Source organism: Erythranthe guttata, chromosome 11 (genome assembly GCF_056151865.1).
Source record: "Erythranthe guttata isolate IM_541 chromosome 11, IM_541, whole genome shotgun sequence".
Lineage (NCBI taxonomy): Eukaryota > Viridiplantae > Streptophyta > Magnoliopsida > Lamiales > Phrymaceae > Erythranthe > Erythranthe guttata.
The window spans coordinates 3,884,433-3,902,170 of NC_142543.1; the positions used below are offsets into that span (position 1 = coordinate 3,884,433).

Genomic DNA, 17,738 nt, shown 5'->3' on the forward strand with positions numbered 1-17,738 from the left:
CACCACCTAAGGCTGTCGTAAAATAATTGCAAAGTTCGTAGTTTAATAATGAAATCCACTAGTAAAATAATAGTTATTAATATAATTAATTTTAAAAATAACAAAACCAAACCTAATACTGTCAACGACACCCAACATGATTTAACAATAGAATCCAAATAATAATAAACAGCGCAAAAATAACAAAAACAACTATAAAAATAGAAAACTAACTATGTTTACAAAAAAAAAAAACGAAAAAAGAAGAAGAAAGGTTCCAAAATCGTAGTTGATATATACAATGTTTTACATCAATTCATCAAAAAACAATTAAAATATCCACCACCAACAACCGCAAATACAAATAATGGCAACAATTATTGGCAAAAGTCGACCACCCCTATAAAATATATTAATTATAACTACTACAATATATTAATCAACAAATGCATACAATAATCAACTACTAAATTAATGTTGAAACGAAAAACATACATAGCATCAAATTAAAAATTCGAAACCTTATATATTCCCAACATACTAGTAATGAAACATCAACGAAAATACCTAGAAAAATACAACTACACGTAGCAAAACAAGGAATTAATAAACAATTTAAAAAATAAACTTGAAATAGGTAGTCGATTACCTTAATCGACTATTGCAGTTGATTATGAGAAATGAAACCGAAACGTAAACTAATTCAAATCTCTCGTACAATTTCTTTTCATCATTTCCGAGTTACCAACAATCACAAACCAATAGAAGGCCCATACATAATAAGTTATGATCAGAAATAATAGCAATAAATTAAGTTACCCCATATTCATCCAACAAGTGTACAATATTTTTATTATAGATCTCCATAGCAGAACCACCAGGGGATGGTGATGGACGGCGGCGGAGTAGGGTGAAATCGTGCACACCGACATGGAAACCTGCGGTCCGCGCGATGGAGGTTGTGGGTGTTGGAGTTGGTGCGCGCGCCGCCACCGATATAATTGCGTGAGCCCTAGCCTTTGTCCCACTGCGCAACCAAACCCCTCAATCTAGAACGACGTAGGGTATAATCAATAGTTTTTTTGTATTAATCGAAAACTAACAATTAAAGGGGTTCTCATTAATTACTAAAACTAGGGGTTCATGAGTGTTCCCTTGGTTATTTCTATACTGCACCCAGTAAAGACCAGATCGAAAGAATTTTTACTATTGATATATCTACACACACGCTAATGTGGATGTGCATGTGTATATAAATAATAAAGATCTACCAGCGTGTATTTCACCATGTGCAGCATAAAATAGACGGGTTACCTCTAATTTTCCCCTTTAATAAAGGGTTTGCCCCCTAAAGATAAAGGGTACAAGACATCTTTCTTTCAAAGTGTCATGAACACTTACTATTCAATATCAACACCAATCCTATTGCATGTGGTGATGTGAATTCCCACATGCCCACTTACTTGCATACTCACACCTTTTTTATTTTTCTCAAATCAAATTGTAGTTAGCAATAATCCATTACAAACAAGAAAATAAAAGAAGAGAAAGAAGAAACAACTTTATCTTTGTGTAAGAGGGGGGGCCATAAGATTAGTAGCTTTTGATCAAGATCCATATATATATAAAAAAAAAAGGTAAAATTCCATGGTTGGAATAATCCAGATTCAATGTGGCCAAAAACTTAAAAAGAATGTAATCCTTGGTGGTCCTCCAAATCCATTATTTATCATTGAAAAGTTTAGTTAAAAAAAGAAAATTGTCATTTGTATATGTAATAGTGTGACAGTCAAATACGAAAATTCAAATAAATAATGTCGACATTATATCAAACAAATTTCTACATCTTGGCTATTGGTGAGGTGCATGCATGGCTTGTCTACATTCAGTAAAATTCAGCGAATATCTGACGCGGAACCACTTGAAATGAGTATTGGAGAATCGTTTAGGAATTTGGGTTCGAATTCCAGAAACTCTGCATTAATCTAAATATATGTTTTTACTTTAAAACCACTTAACACACTACTATGTGACACTTAAGTCAGATGATGTCGTGTGTTGATAATTAACTCAATACTTAAATAATAGATCATATACATTGAAGTAGGGAATATGCTGAATATTAAATAAATGGATGAAAGCTCGAAAGAACTTTTTACTATTAAATAAATGTTGGTTAAATATTCCTTTTATTTTAATCAAGGAATAAACTACATCAATATTCGAATATGTAATCTCACACGTGCTTTTTGTGAAGTGCTTAAAAAAATGATGAGAAAATAAAAATAAAAATATAGTTAACTAACTTAAATGAATTCCCTTTAATTAAATTTAACGTGTTATCAAATTGGATGAATTTCACGAGTGGGGTGTGACAAATTCTTTTTGGCTTTAATTTTTAGTCATTTTCGTTGAATGATATATGATCCGAACATGTTGGAGATTTCAATGATTAATTCACATGGAATAATTCTCATCGTTATTTATTGTTTGAAAGATGAAATGACGCAAAGGCCCTTTCAAGTTTTTATTTATAATGAAAGGTCGAGCATGATTTCCTTTTGGGGTATATATAGTTTTTGATTTGATCTATGGTTAGAAATCAAATTAAATAATTTGATACCAATTCAAGATTGATCAATATTTACATCTCTTTTGAACTTGGTTCATTTTGTTCGATTGTTATACATCTCGGCTCGAACTGGAGCTCGATAATTATAAAAATATAATACTATCTACACAAGTTTAAGTTACTAGAACTCGATTCACGTTCGATCTGATTAAAGTTCATTTGAGCTCGAATGGATGACTAATCAAAGAAACTGAAAAACAAGTTTGAAAACTCGATAATATTTTTAAGAAAGCTTGAATAATCACGAGTTTAACTCAATTCGTTTACACCACTAACTAGTACGACCAGCATCGCATTTGATTGAGAACAAAAAATTTCTGCTAATTGTCGAGTAAAATTATTAAGTTGTTAACGAGCAAATATTTTCAATTGGAGATTTTTGTTTTGTTAAGTCGAATTGCTTTCATAAAATCACAACAAAAACAAAAGACTGCCAACACAATAAAGATTATGAAGTTGTGTCTAGCGTCAAACCCATTGAAGTCTAGGAGCTACACAATAATTTATAATCTATATATCGAAAAACAAAAACATTATAATTACCACATTTATATTTGAATTTTGTTTGATAAGCAACTGAGTCGATCTCAAACGACAAGTTTTAATCGAGCCAACTACAAATCAGACTCTATTTTTTATCCACATTTTATCATTTTCTTTTCCTTCTAATCGAATTCGAATTCGAGGGAAGCTTCATAGCTTATCAATCGGATACACACATATATACGTTCAAATTTGGTTTGTTATGTTAAGAAATCGAGCTCGGTTGACCTTATGTCGAAAAGTCTCGAATCGAAAATATCGAATATATTTGTTTCATGTATAGTCCAAAGCTTTGAAAAAGGTTAAAATAAAAGCTGGAAATATTGACCGTTGGATGGGCGAATATTCAAATTCAAAACACGTGGCGAGTGGAGATGGAAGAGTAGTGAGTTTGGTTTAAATCAAAATGCACTACTTTGTTGTTTGGATATTTTAAGAAGGACACGTGGACCTTACCTACTGCCCTTTTTCTACTTGTGGAAAGTAAGAAAACGTCACAGGGGAATCTTGCAATTTAGTATTCATATATATATATCTATATTTTTTTAAATAATTGAACATTTCATTTCAATATATTGCTAATTGGGTTAGTTATTAAATTTAAGTGTAAATTACATTTACATCCCTTAGGTATGTTAAAATAACTTTAAGGTCCATGTGGTGTCTGTAATTACAATTACTCCTGAAATATTGTTAGAAACCCTAACGGAATAATACATTTGATAAGTTATTCCGATGGGGTTTCTAACGGTTATTAGTTTCAGACAGTGGTGTAAACAACATAGAGTTAGGGGGTGACATGACTCTCCTAATATTTCTTAAATCCTTATTATTTCATATAAGATCTATAAATTTTCGTCTATGGTGGCACTAACGCCCCCCGGGAAACAAATATAATGCATATCGGTCCCCAGGACATGAAATTTTGGCTTCAATAATTGTTTCAGGGGTGTGGTTGTAATTGCCAATAACACAGGGACCTTAAAGTTATTTTAGCATATTTCGGGGTGTAGGTGTAATTTATATACATATATTTTTTTAACTTGTGATTTATGCTATAATTAAGTTACTATTTCCTCGTCGACGAGCTTAATTATAGTAGTCAAATCTAATGGTAATGAATTATTTATATGTTAATCAAAGTAATCATGGCCCAAACAATTAATAAATTGCAGAAAATAAAAATCATTTGCTCGAAAAAGTGGGAATAAAATGATTGTCCAATGAGAACAAGCCTTATCAAGTTTGTCATCATAAGCCTAAAATAATCTATACTTCTGTCTTCTCTGTGTGTTTCTTTTTCCCAAAAAATAAATAATATTTACTTTATAATAAATAACTTTTAGTTTTTTTTAACTAAAACTCACATGATTAAATTGCCTACGATTGCGACCCAACAACCGATTCATTACCGATCATAGTTTTAGACGGATTATAATTATTTAATCGATCAATTGGATCTGGTCGAAAAATTCAACCAATTCATTATAGTTAGTTGACGGTTTCTAATATTACCAAAAGTTGGTGGACTTATAATTACCGGTCAACCAACCATATTAATAACATTTTATTAAACAAAATATAAAATAAAGGGATTGGTTTTTTTATAAAGTGGGTACCGGAACTAACAAAATAGTCAGTATTTTAAATTAAAAAAAAATCAACAAGGAAAAATAAACCGGCATAAATCTTCCATCAGAACTTTTGAATGTACATGTTTGGAATTTATTTGAATTTCAGAGTCATATTTTTTTTTTTTGGAATTTACTATTAACAATTTTGAACTGATAAATGATAATAGAGCATTGAGCCAGTGTCACTAAGCAGAATGTGAATAATTTCACTTCAAATTTTAGATTTTTTATAAATAAACTATACCAATCAACCGACCTATTTCGGAACTAATATTTGGTTGCCAGCCATCAACTGACTCAGAAAGATTGGGTCGACAATAATTTTTCAAATTTAAGCAAAATTAATCTGTCGAATGGATCGATAATCGATCGATTCAATCAAGTCGAGTCGAAAACGGGTTCGTTGTACCGAAGTACTGTATTTAGTAGCAACTGGAATCGCTGGACCACTCTAGCAACTTTTCAGTTTTAGTGGAAATGTGGTACAAAAAACAAAATCGCAGGATACAAATCAAATATATTTTATCTCCTGTGTGTTACCCACGTGACACCACAATTGTACAGTGAGCCTCCTTTTAACCAACACACGCCTTTCATTTACAAAACACGCTTTTCCTTCCTACGTGGTTAAATCGTTCGCTTTTTAACACGCTTAATCCCTATTTGCACTCTTGACAACTTATAGCAGTTCGGCACTTTGCACCCTCGAAATAAATTAATAGCATTGTGCACCCTCGAAACACAACAAATCATTCATAATGCACTTCGAATGATTTATTAAAACTAATAGAGGTGCAGTAGAACGTCAATAAATTACTACTCGATAAATTAATAAACTTGCTTAAATAATAGTTTTTTTTTTTCTGGTCCCGACTCGGTAAAAACCTACTAAATTATTAGTTCGATAACTTAATATTTCGATAAATTAATAGAATTTTACTAGTCCCAACTGTATTAATTTATAGATGTTCGACTGTATTTTATATTTTTAGCTATTTTTTTTAGGAAATATGAAATCATTTTTTTATTCACCAATCATTTTGAAACTGCAAAAATAAAAATACATTTTCAATACATTTAAAAATTACATTTTTTTTTATCACAAAAGAATATTTTGCGAAAAAAAAAAAAACCTTCAACGGTTTTATTATCAAGTTATTTCAAAATTATATTTCTTCTGAATATTAATACCTCATATGTCCACCAATTATAATATTAATACCTCATATGTCCACCAATTATAATATAAGATCTATCAATCGAATAATTTAGTAATAAAAAATTATTTTATTTTATTTTATAAGAAAATATAGTTTTTTCATTAATTCAGTGTGATTTTTATTTGTTTGCACTTGGTGAGCTCGAAATTAGATTGAAGGGTTGGAAAAAATAAAAACTTAATTTGTACTTCTGCACCTTGGAAAAAAAAACCCAATAAAAATGAAATTGCATTTATTATTCAATTCGGTGTGTATCGTGAATGATTTATTGCATTTGGAGAGTGCAAAGTGTAATTATTGTTTTTTAAGGGTACAAAGTGGAATTAAGCTCTTTTTAGCCGCATGCCAGGTGGCCAGCACACTCGCCACCCCCAAAATCTCCGAGGGATTGATTCTCTTATATAGAATGTGACAAACCAGCACACGCACAGATACACGCACTGAGCGGGTCTGAAATTCCATGGACCATTCGAATTAACCTTTTTCCATTTTTACTTCCATTTTCTCTCAGTCTGGGCAATTTTTTTTACCGAATCGATTTCTCAATTTTTCACATTTCCGATCACTCCAAAACGTCAATTTTGTTTTTATCTCGGTAATTTTTCAGAAGAATTTACCGTTCCGTATATAGATACACACACACACGCAGTACAATTCGTCTGTATGTATATATAATACGATATACATATAAGAAGATACTCACGGGATGTAATGTTTATTGATAGAGAAGAAGTGGGTGGGTGGGGTTTTGGTGGGTGGGGTTTTGGTGGGTGGGGGTGGGGGTGGGGGTGGGGGGTAGGGTTTGGGGGGGTGTGCCCACTGCACACATTTTTGTTTTTATGAGGTTAGAACAAAATACAGTGTTTAATTAAATTAGGAAATTTATGCACTCAGATACTATAATATGAACACATGCATGATGACATTCTTACTATTATTCTTTGCAGAAAATTAGCAATTAATTAATTTTTTTTTTTCTTACAAAATAAATTACATAGATAAGGATAGTGATAGCTTCCTAAGAATCCACTGATATTGACTGCCTTTCTTAAAAAAAAAAATTTAATTTTTTTTTTGTAATATTTGTATTTTATATCTATAAATATTCATCCTCGGCAGCATACCATACTCCTGTAATAAAGCTTAGATTCCATTACATTATTGTCACCAACCTTGAACTGCCCACGTGGTTTCTTCACACTTGATCCATTTCTGGATATATATACACTACAGTATGTACATGTGTCTATTTTGTTTGTGTTCATGTTTTGGGGATGCAATTCTTTTTTTTATTTTCTTTTTTTATGTTTTATATTGGTGTTGTGTATTTTAGTGTTGGGATTGTTTCTTGTGGCAAGAATATTAATATTAATATTCTGATGGTGGGGTGGTATTTATGCAGGGTTGTGTTCTGTCATTCTGCGAGTGGGCGAATTCGTGTTAATATCTCAGTGTTCTTGATATTTTTTTTCGATTCTCGAAATTGTTGTTGATATGGATGTCAGCTTGAACCTGGTGAATGTGGCCTTCTGCCTCGTGTTTTCGGTTTCGATTTTGTGGGATGTTTTGAAGAAAAGAAGAGGAGAGGGTGGTGATAATCAGTTCTTGGATAGAGTGAGTTTGTCCCTTTTCACCAAAGTTACCGTCTTGTTGAATTTCGTAATCAGCCTTTCGTATTTCGGATTCTATCTTCGTGAGATTTGGATATTCGAGACCGCTTCGACTCAGCCTATTTTCTCGGCCGTCGCTTGGTTTTTTGCATGCATTCTTGCATTTTTTTCACTGACCAGAGTGCCGAAAGAGTGGCCATTAGTTCTTGTTATCTGGTGGGGTTTTTCGGCCACTTTTGATTCTGTTTTGGTCGTGTTTTTTCTCCTTCACCGTTTCGAATTCTTAGAAATTCCAAAGTTTCTTCCAAAAGCTAACGTAATCGATTTCGCTTCTCTTCCACTGTGTGTGGTGCTTTGCTTCAATGCCATACACAACAATATAGCCAAGAAAACGACCGATTTTTCTGAGCCATTACTTGAAACTCGATTAGAAAATAGTGTAGAAAATTCGAGCGATCCGTTTTCGAGCGCCGGAATTTGGAGCCAGCTCACGTTCATGTGGCTCAATCCACTATTTAAAAAGGGGCACTGCGAGAAACTCGAATTGGAAGATGTACCTCCGATTCCTCCTTCGGAGAGCGCCGACGAAGCTTCGTCTTTGCTTGAAGAGTCCCTTCGGAGGCGGCAAAAGAACCAGACTACTTCCATGCCAAATGCTATAGTCAACGCAATATGGACCCCCTTAGCCATAAATGCAGTTTTTGCAGGTATTTCTTTTTTAATCCCTCCAAAGTAATTAAACATCAAATCAGAGCATTAGTTGTTATGTACTCGAAATGATTTTTAGTGAAAAGGGTAAAAATATCGGGGGGCATTAATTTTAATTTAATTACTGAAAGTAGGAAGACGTGGTCCAGACGTGGTCCTTATTGATTTTCAAACTTAATTGTGCACTAGGTTCGTTTTGTGATAGAACTTATCACAAGTATATGCGTAATGTTTATCGCAATTACTAAAAATCGAGGGGCGTTAATTTAATTACTAAAAATTATCAAGACTAGGTACATCTGTGTTGATTTTCCTTATTGATTTTCAGATGTGAACTGTGAATTAATTTCTTTAAATGATATAACTCTTATCCAAAATATATATGTAATGTTTTTTTTTTCTATGATTTTTCCAGGAATCAACACGACTGCTTCCTACATCGGTCCACTGTTAATTACAAGCTTCGTCAACTTCCTATCGGCGGATGACGAAAACTCAAAATGGCACCACGGTATGATTCTCGCATTGATTTTCTTTACCGCAAAGTGTGTAGAGTCACTCTCTCAGAGGCAGTGGTATTTTGGTGCTCATCGTATTGGAATCAGAGTCCGAGCAGCTTTAATGGCCCTGATATACAAAAAGTCTCTCTCGATCAAGTATGGCGGTACGAGCAGCGGCAAGATCATCAACTACGTTAACGTAGATGTCGAGAGAATCGGAGACTTCTGTTGGTATTTCCACGGTATTTGGCTACTTCCAGTTCAAGTTACATTCGCCCTCGTAATCCTGTACAAGAATTTGGGGGCCGCCCCCTCTTTTGCCGCTCTCTTCACCACCATTTTCGTCATGATAAGCAACACTCCGCTCGCAAATATGCAAGAGAGCCTCCACACGAAGATAATGGAAGCTAAAGATTCGAGGATAAAAGCCACCTCGGAGACTCTAAAGAGCATGAGAGTTTTGAAGCTGCATTCGTGGGAATCGAAGTTCTTGAAAAAACTGCTCCACCTTAGGGAAACGGAGAGAGGCTATCTCAAGAAATACCTCTACACAAGCTCGGCTGTTGCTTTCCTGTTCTGGGCTTCGCCGACTCTAGTTTCGGTCGTCACCTTCACTGTGTGTGTTGTGGTGGGGACGCCGTTGACATCTGGCACGGTCCTCTCCGCTCTGGCCACTTTCCGGATTCTTCAAGAACCTATCTACAATCTTCCGGAGCTTATTTCCATGATCGCTCAGACAAAAGTTTCGATCGACCGAGTCCAGAGTTTTATCACATGTGAGGATCAGAAAAAATCGGCTCACTATCATGCTTCGACTGCCGTGCCGGGCTTCGCAATCGAGATCGACGCCAGCGAATTTTCGTGGCAGAATGGAGATGCAAAGACCAGACCTTCGCTTAAGATAACCGAGAAGCTCAAAATCAAGAAAGGGAGTAAAGTGGCTGTTTGTGGTTCGGTTGGCTCCGGGAAAACTAGTTTTCTGTGCAGTATACTCGACGAGATACCTAGAATATCCGGGCCGAGAATTAAAACTTGTGGGTCCAAGGCTTTTGTACCTCAAAGTGCTTGGATTCAAACGGGTACGATTAGAGATAACGTGTTGTTTGGTAAGGAGATGAATAGGCTTTTGTATGAAGATGTGGTGGAAGCTTGTGCTTTGAACCACGATATCGAGATGTGGGCTGATGGTGATTTGTGTGTCGTGGGGGAGAGGGGGGTGAATTTGAGCGGGGGCCAGAAACAGAGAATACAAATGGCGAGGGCACTTTACAGCAACTCTGATGTGTATTTGCTGGACGATCCTTTTAGCGCCGTCGATGCACATACTGGTGCTCACATGTTCAAGGCAAGTCAAAATTTAATTATATTCTATCGTGTAATTCTGCTTTCGCAACGAAAATATTCATGTGGATAACTAATAGTTTTTTTACTTTTTTTTTTTCGGCTCGTCATAATGCAGAAATGCCTGATGCAACTCTTGCACGAGAAGACTGTTGTCTATGTCACTCATCAGCTCGAATTCTTAGATGCTTCCGACCTTGTTTTGGTAAGATGATATTTACAGATTCATAGTTTTGATGATGGTTAGTTATACTTACTCGAGCTGCATATTTTGTGTAGGTTATGAAAGATGGAAGAATTGTTGAGTCGGGGAAATATCAAGATTTAATTTCGAATCCCGACGGAGAACTCATAAGACAAATGGCGGCTCATAGTAAGTCTTTAGATCAAGTGAACCCTCCAAAGTGCATCAGCTCTTCCAAGAGCTACCACCAGCCTAAGCAAATAGAAGTTACCGAAGTGAAGTTCATCGATCTCAGCAGAAGCAGCAGAGTTTCAGAGCGAAATCTGCACGAAGAAACGGAGAGTGGCAGAGTGAAATGGCACGTTTACGCAACTTTCATCACATGTGCGTACAAAGGAGGCCTCGTTCCACTCATCCTCTTGTGCCAGATCTTCTTCCAGCTCTTGCAAATGGTGAGCAATTATTGGATCGCTTGGGGATCGGAAAAGGACGAAAATGTTACGAAAAAGAACTTGATCGTGATATTTGCTCTGCTCTCTGGTGGAAGCTCGTTGTTCATATTGGGAAGAGCAGTTCTTTTGTCGACCATTGCTATTGAGACAGCTCAGCGCCTCTTCCTTGGAATGATCACATCTGTTTTTCGTGCGCCTCTGTCTTTCTTCGACTCCACTCCTTCAAGCAGAATTCTTAATCGGGTCCGTTTTATTCATTTTTATCATTATACTTAAAACTTGAAATGTTTCTGATTTTTTTTTAATTTTTTTTTGGGATGAACAGTCTTCGACCGATCAAAGTATAGTGGACACAGATATTCCGTACAGATTAGCCGGGCTGGCTTTTGCACTTATTCAGCTATTGAGTATTGTTGTTCTCATGTCCCAAGTTGCATGGCAGGTGTTCTTCCTCTTTGTCGTTGTTTTCGCCGTCTCTGCGTGGTATCAGGTAATCGTCCCCTTAGTTTTTGTATTTATAGATAACAGACCGAATCTATACTTACAGATGTAACAGTCGGCATTTTCCGTAAATTTATAGGGCTTTTGTTTGTATCAGCTACTGATAATTCTTCCATGCAGGCATACTACATCACCACCGCCAGAGAATTAGCTCGAATGGTTCCAATTCAACAAGCGCCGATTCTCCAACACTTTTCAGAATCAATCACCGGAGCTACAATAATTCGGAGCTTCAACCAAGAACATCGTTTCTGGAAAACAAACACAGACCTCATTAACGATTACTCTCGTGTTGCCTTTCACAACTCCGGTACGATGGAATGGCTTTGTGTTCGGATTAACTTTCTCTTCAATCTCGTCTTCTTCCTTCTTCTCGTCATCCTGGTCAGCCTTCCTAGGTCAACCATTGACCCCAGTAAGCACCTCCTTATATATCCTTTTATTTTGAATAATTAATAAATTCTACAATAAACGATCGAAATTGATAATTAAGAGTTTTGGCTTTGGTTACAGGCATGGCAGGACTAGCAGCCACGTACGGATTGAGCTTAAACGTACTCCAAGCATGGGTGATATGGAATCTTTGTAACGTAGAGAACAAAATGATATCTGTCGAGCGGATTCTTCAGTTCAGTGGTATAGAAAGTGAAGCGCCGTTGCTTGTCGAAGAATCAAGACCGGAGAAAGAATGGCCGCTCAATGGAAGAATCGAGGTGGAAAATCTGCACATACAGTACAACCCTGCTCTTCCTACAGTTCTCAGAGGAATCACGTGCACTTTTCCGAGCAAAAAGAAAATCGGAATTGTGGGAAGAACTGGGAGCGGCAAGTCAACCCTAATCCAAGCTCTTTTCAGAGTTGTCGAGCCTTCACAAGGACGTATCTTGATTGACGGGGTCGATATTTCGAAGATAGGTCTGCAGGATTTGCGATCCAGGTTAAGTATAATCCCGCAAGATCCGATTTTGTTTCAAGGGACTTTGAGGACGAATCTTGATCCTCTACAAGAGCACTCAGATCATGAGATTTGGGAGGTAAATTAAGGATTATATGTTATTTTTCTTGATCATAATACGTAACTGGTCGAATATATGAATTATTTTTGATTTTTTCTAGGTTTTGCGAAAATGCCATCTCGCTGAAAACGTGAAGCAAGACGAAAGGCTTCTTGATGCGCCAGGTTTTGTTTTAGTTCGAATCAATTCTTGAAAATGGTTAATGTTTTAAAAATTTGGTGATTTTATTTTTATGTTTTGAATATTTGAAAAAATGGTGTGCAGTTGCCGAAGATGGAGAGAATTGGAGCGTTGGGCAAAGGCAACTCGTGTGTTTAGCTAGAGTTCTCCTACAGAGGAGAAGAATACTAGTCCTGGATGAAGCTACGGCTTCGGTAGATACAGCGACAGATAACTTGATCCAGAAGACGATAAGAGAAGAAACAAACGGATGCACGGTTTTAACTGTGGCCCACCGCATACCCACAGTCGTTGACAACGACCTAGTTTTGGTTCTTGGCGAAGGTACAGAATTTTTCCGAGTCTTATTTCTTACGGTTGTCAAAAAGATGAAACTGACCCTGTTGGGTTCGTTTGATTTGATGCAGGGAAAGTTGTGGAGTACGAGTCACCTGCCGAATTGCTCGGAGATGTGAATTCTGCGTTTTCACGTTTGGTGATGGAGTTCTTGAGAAGATCATCGACAAACGATAACTATGAATGACGAGGACAAGTCAGACAACATTTCAGACCATTATTCACTGTGTGTAATGAAGAATATCATAGCTAAAGGTTTGACGAATATCTTGCAGACTTGGGAGATCGAGAGAAGACAACTCTAATTTGTTGAATATCTACTCGTATACTTGTACATGTGCTTATTCGATAAAGGAACAAAAATCTTAACTACTTAAGCTAACATGAATTACTTACGAAAGAAAGATGCAGTTGCTTTTCTTTCTTGATCATGATTTAGAATCTCTGCACATGTTTTCTACCATATGTAAATATGAACTGGTAATAGTTGTCGAAAATTGAGTTCTTACTTTTTTTTTTGTTTATTTTTCGTTTTCTTTCGTCACTATAAGCTTCTATGTGCGTGTGTGTGTGTTTCATTCTTCCATGATAAAATTGAAGCCAATTTTTTAAGCGACTTCGTAAGCGGAGGTTCGATATATATATAAGACTTTGAAACTTCGAAAGAAATACTTTTTAAGTATCACAATAAGGAGGTAGTAAATCGTTTTTATGAGAGAAGTAGTCGATTCGATTGCTTATTAAATCAAGATTAAACACAACTTTGGAAGCTTGATTAAATATTAAACAATCATGCTTTCGACTCGAGTCTATTTATATACACCGTACCCTTACATAAAGAAAATAATTTTTTTTTTGCGATAATCTATACTAGTGTAACACGGCAAGGCAAATATCGAGTTATTCGAATTGCTTTAATTTATCCAGGGGTGCAATTGTAAATTAGCCAGTGGGTGAACATTTGAGGAGGGTTGTTATGTAACTTTTGCAGCAATACAATTCACATGTCAATTAAACCTAATTTTTGCAGCAATAATGCATGCATGCATGGTCCACTACACTACACTTCACATGTGAATTCATCATATGCATGCATGTGCATAAATATATACATACATAAATATGTATCCAATATATTTGTGTATATATAGGAGATGAAATGTGAAAGAAATCATTCTGTAAGAACCAAAAAAAAAAAAAAAAAAAAAAACAAGTCCCTCAGAAGTATACACACTTACATACTTCTCTCCTCTGATTTTCAGCAACACTGAAAATGGACCAAAAAAAAAAAAAAGAAAAAAAGAAGGGAAGTCGGCGAATTGGCTTTAAAATGCACACAATCGAATGGCTCTCTGTATTCTTAATCGGGTGAGTTTTTTTTTTTTAATATTTTTTATTATAATCACACGCTTTCGATCGAACGTTCTTTGTACTAATACACTTGAAAATGTTGTTGTTATAAATGTGATTGAGCACATTAATTAATTTATCCAAATTATATATGCAATTAAAAAATAATAATTCCATGATTTGTTTCTAGGAACCAACACAACCGCCTCGTACATCAGTCCACTGCTGATTACGAGCTTCGTGAAGTTCCTATCGGTTGAGGACGTGCGAAAACGGTATGATTCCCGTATCGATGTTCTTAAGTACCGCAAAGTCTGTAGAGTCACTACTCTCTCGGACGCAGTGGTATTTTGGTGCAAGTCGTATCGGAATCAGACTCCGAGCAGCTCTGTTGGCGCTGATCGATATACAAAAAATCTATGTCCATTAAGTACGATGGTTTAAGCAGCGGTGAAATCATCAACTACGTGTTAACGTACGTAGATGTCGTCGAACGAATCGGAGACTTGTCTTGGTATTTGGTGTTCGGACTTGCCAAAATGAAATTAGCTTTCTCTTTTTAAGTGACAAATTGATCACAACTATGTATTAAAAAATATCAGAAAAATCGAAGATTGGAATTTAAAAAATCAGAATTGCTTATTCTTTCTAAGTGACAAATTGATCACAACTATGTATTAAAAAATCTCAGAAAAATCGAAGATTGGAATTTGAAAAATCAGAATTGAAAAAAATAATTATCTACCTAATATAAGAAAAAAATTATATTAATATTCGGGGAAATGTTATGTTTTTTGGAATTAGTTTTGAAAATTAAAATCTAATCGATAATCTCATTACAATTTCTAAGAGGGATTGATTGTTATTTTGCCGCGTACTTGTGTATTTTCATATTTTGCCTTCAATTTTTTATTTTTGAATTAAAAAGTCTGATAAAATGAATTAAAAAATCTGATAAAATACCAAAAAAGAAAAATATGAAATTTGGCCCATGCAGGTCTCGAACCTGCGACCTTCGCGTTATTAGCACGACGCTCTAACCAACTGAGCTAATGGGCCTTTGTTATTATTTTAGTTTAAATAGTTTAAATAGTAATGACTATAAGATAATGTATGACTTTATTATTTTATTTTATTTTTAATGACGGAAAATGAAAGTTTTTACTAAGCTACATCGCCGCCTCATCCTACATTCATAAGCCAATCACACAATTATTTTCCGATATGTTATATTACAGTTACACATTTCTAAATTAATACAGTCATGACTAGTAAAATTCTATTAATTTAACGAAATGTTAAATCATCGAATTAATAGTTTAATACGTTTTCACCGAGTCGGAATGAGAGAAATTATTATTTAAGGATAAATTTATTAATTTATCGAGGTTCTACTGTATATGACGTCTCGAATTGATCAATCCACGATGAAAGAATCATTTTTTGAACAAAATGCATCACAAATACCAAATAAGTTAGTAACTAGAATTGCTTTACACACACACACACACACACACATATATATATATATATATATATATATATATATCTTTAAATAATTAAATAATTAATTTCTGTGCAATAATTGTAAATTGAGTGGGTGAACAAAAATCAAAACAATATTAATTAAGGAGGGTTGTTATGGAACTTTTGTAGCAATACAATTCACACCTCAATTACGAGTAAACTGCAAAAACTACCCCTGTGTAATCCCAAAATAGCAAAAACCCCCCTGTGATAAATAAACTAGCAAAAACCCCCCTGTGAAATTATTTAAATAGCAAAAACCCCCCTATGGAACTATTTGAGGGTTGACTTGATATAAAAAGACACAAATACCCCTGGAGTCTTGCAATTAATAAATTCTTATATTTTATAAATATTTTAATTATTTTATTTAAAAAATAATCAATTTAGTTGTTTACTATTTTTTTTAATTTCTAAACAAATAAATTAAAAAGAATAAATATACATATAATATGTATATATATAAATACATTTTGAGGGTCAATTTTGTCATTTCAAGTCTAAAAAATCAGCTAGGGGGGATTCTGCCTTTAACTAAATTTCACAGGGGGGTTTTTGCTAGTTTATTTATCACAGGGGGGTTTTTGCTATTTCGAGATAACACAGGGGTAGTTTTTGCAGTTTACTCCCTCAATTACCCTAACTTTTGCAGCAATGGTCCAACTACTTCACATGTGAATTCATGTGCTAGCTCAACACACATCTACATACATAAATATGTATGTGTATATATAATTATATATACATATATGTGTATATAATTTTTGTATATATATAGGAGGTGAAATGTGAAAAGAACTCATTCTATAAAAAAAAATGAACGGCGCCTCAAAAATATATATACACCGAGGGAAAAAAAAAAGGGTCGACGAATTGGCTTTCGTAATGGAATGGCTCTCTGTAATAATAAATGACGATGCACATGTTGGAATTATTTCAATAATTATGTGGGCTCACATATGTGACGTAAATGTGTATGGCTATCTTAAAGAAAGTCCGAATTAATTGTGATCTAATAAAGGTTATTGGGTTGGACTTATGGGTATTAAACTATAATTATGGGCCTAATGTGTAGAGACAATTAGGGCTTAGTTGTGATTTATTGATGGGGCTGAATCACAATTATAATATAAGTGGACTCTACAGTTATATAAAGGGTCGTGGTCCCCAAAGAAACGCAACGATTCCGTCTCTTCTAAAATCCATCGTTAGAGAGATAATTAAGGAACTGCGGATTCTTTGGAAGACCTGTCCCAAATCCGGTGGAGATTAGAAGATCCGATTTCGTGATGTAAGGTACGCTTCCGTGTTTATGTTTATGTATAATTCTCGTTGATTCAAGCATGTTGGTTCTTGGAATTCGTATGCATATACGATAAATTTTCTAACAAGTGGTATCAGAGCCACCATGTTTTGAATCATCGAGAATTTTATGTGTTAAAATTCTCGTCAAGTTTAATTCAATTACGTGGATTTATTCATTGTTCCACTTATGGCTAGTTGTGAATATGTAAGGTATTAGTTTTGTTGTTTACGATTTCTTTGGTCCAACCTTTATGGTTGAAAATTCGGAATAGTTTATCTGTTTAATCTATTTGGATTAAAGGTAAGGTTTAAGGTATAAATCTGAAAATTCCAAATCAAAGTGAATTAAATTCTTTCGGTTCAATGTCTTGGTGGATTATGATTTAGTTAATAAATCTGAATTTTTCTCTAAAGAATTAAGGATGATCTATTTAGTATTTACTGAGTAAGGACTTCCAAGTACGGAAATCATTCCGGATTAAAGTTTGAAAATTTTCAGATTTGTTCATCTCAATTATGATATCCTGAAATTAAGAGGTGAATTAAAGACCACCTAGTTCAATTCCCCATCACCACCATCTTCTTTTCAGTTCGCCTCCCTCGCCATTCGGCTCCGGCGAGGAGACGGCGAAAATCAGGCTGTGGTTCGTTGAAGGTGCTGCGCGGGGATGCCCACGATGTATTCTCCTGGGTTTTCTATGTCCATTGAGTGCATGTTAT

The 17,738-nt window shown here is 34.9% G+C and overlaps 1 protein-coding gene, 1 long non-coding RNA gene and 1 other non-coding gene across 4 annotated transcripts; 2 read left to right on the forward strand and 1 right to left on the reverse strand.

Moving 5' to 3' along the window:
• Nucleotides 1–6,409: 6,409 nt before the first annotated feature.
• LOC105970950 (putative ABC transporter C family member 15) lies at nt 6,410–13,360 on the forward strand. Of its 2 annotated transcripts, none has more exons than XM_088825755.1 (11): nt 6,410–6,603; nt 7,411–8,325; nt 8,742–10,171; nt 10,286–10,372; nt 10,447–11,046; nt 11,129–11,293; nt 11,425–11,719; nt 11,818–12,338; nt 12,421–12,484; nt 12,585–12,824; nt 12,908–13,360. In XM_088825755.1, exons 2-11 carry the CDS (start codon nt 7,503–7,505, stop codon nt 13,021–13,023), a joined length of 4,341 nt encoding a protein of 1,446 aa, XP_088681881.1. In that variant the 5' UTR covers nt 6,410–6,603; nt 7,411–7,502; the 3' UTR covers nt 13,024–13,360. The 2 variants fall into 2 exon arrangements, with proteins under 2 accessions (XP_088681881.1, XP_012851238.2); XM_012995784.2 differs by lacking the exon at nt 6,410–6,603 and adding an exon at nt 6,895–7,240.
• Nucleotides 13,361–13,977: 617 nt separating this feature from the next.
• On the forward strand, nt 13,978–14,828 carry LOC105970869 (uncharacterized). Its single transcript, XR_001173991.2, has 2 exons — nt 13,978–14,204; nt 14,377–14,828. It is a non-coding gene; the product is annotated as an uncharacterized LOC105970869 (long non-coding RNA).
• A 343-nt stretch (nt 14,829–15,171) lies between these two features.
• On the reverse strand, nt 15,172–15,245 carry TRNAI-AAU (transfer RNA isoleucine (anticodon AAU)). The gene has a single exon. It is a non-coding gene; the product is annotated as a tRNA-Ile (tRNA).
• Between the last annotated feature and the right edge of the window lie 2,493 nt (nt 15,246–17,738).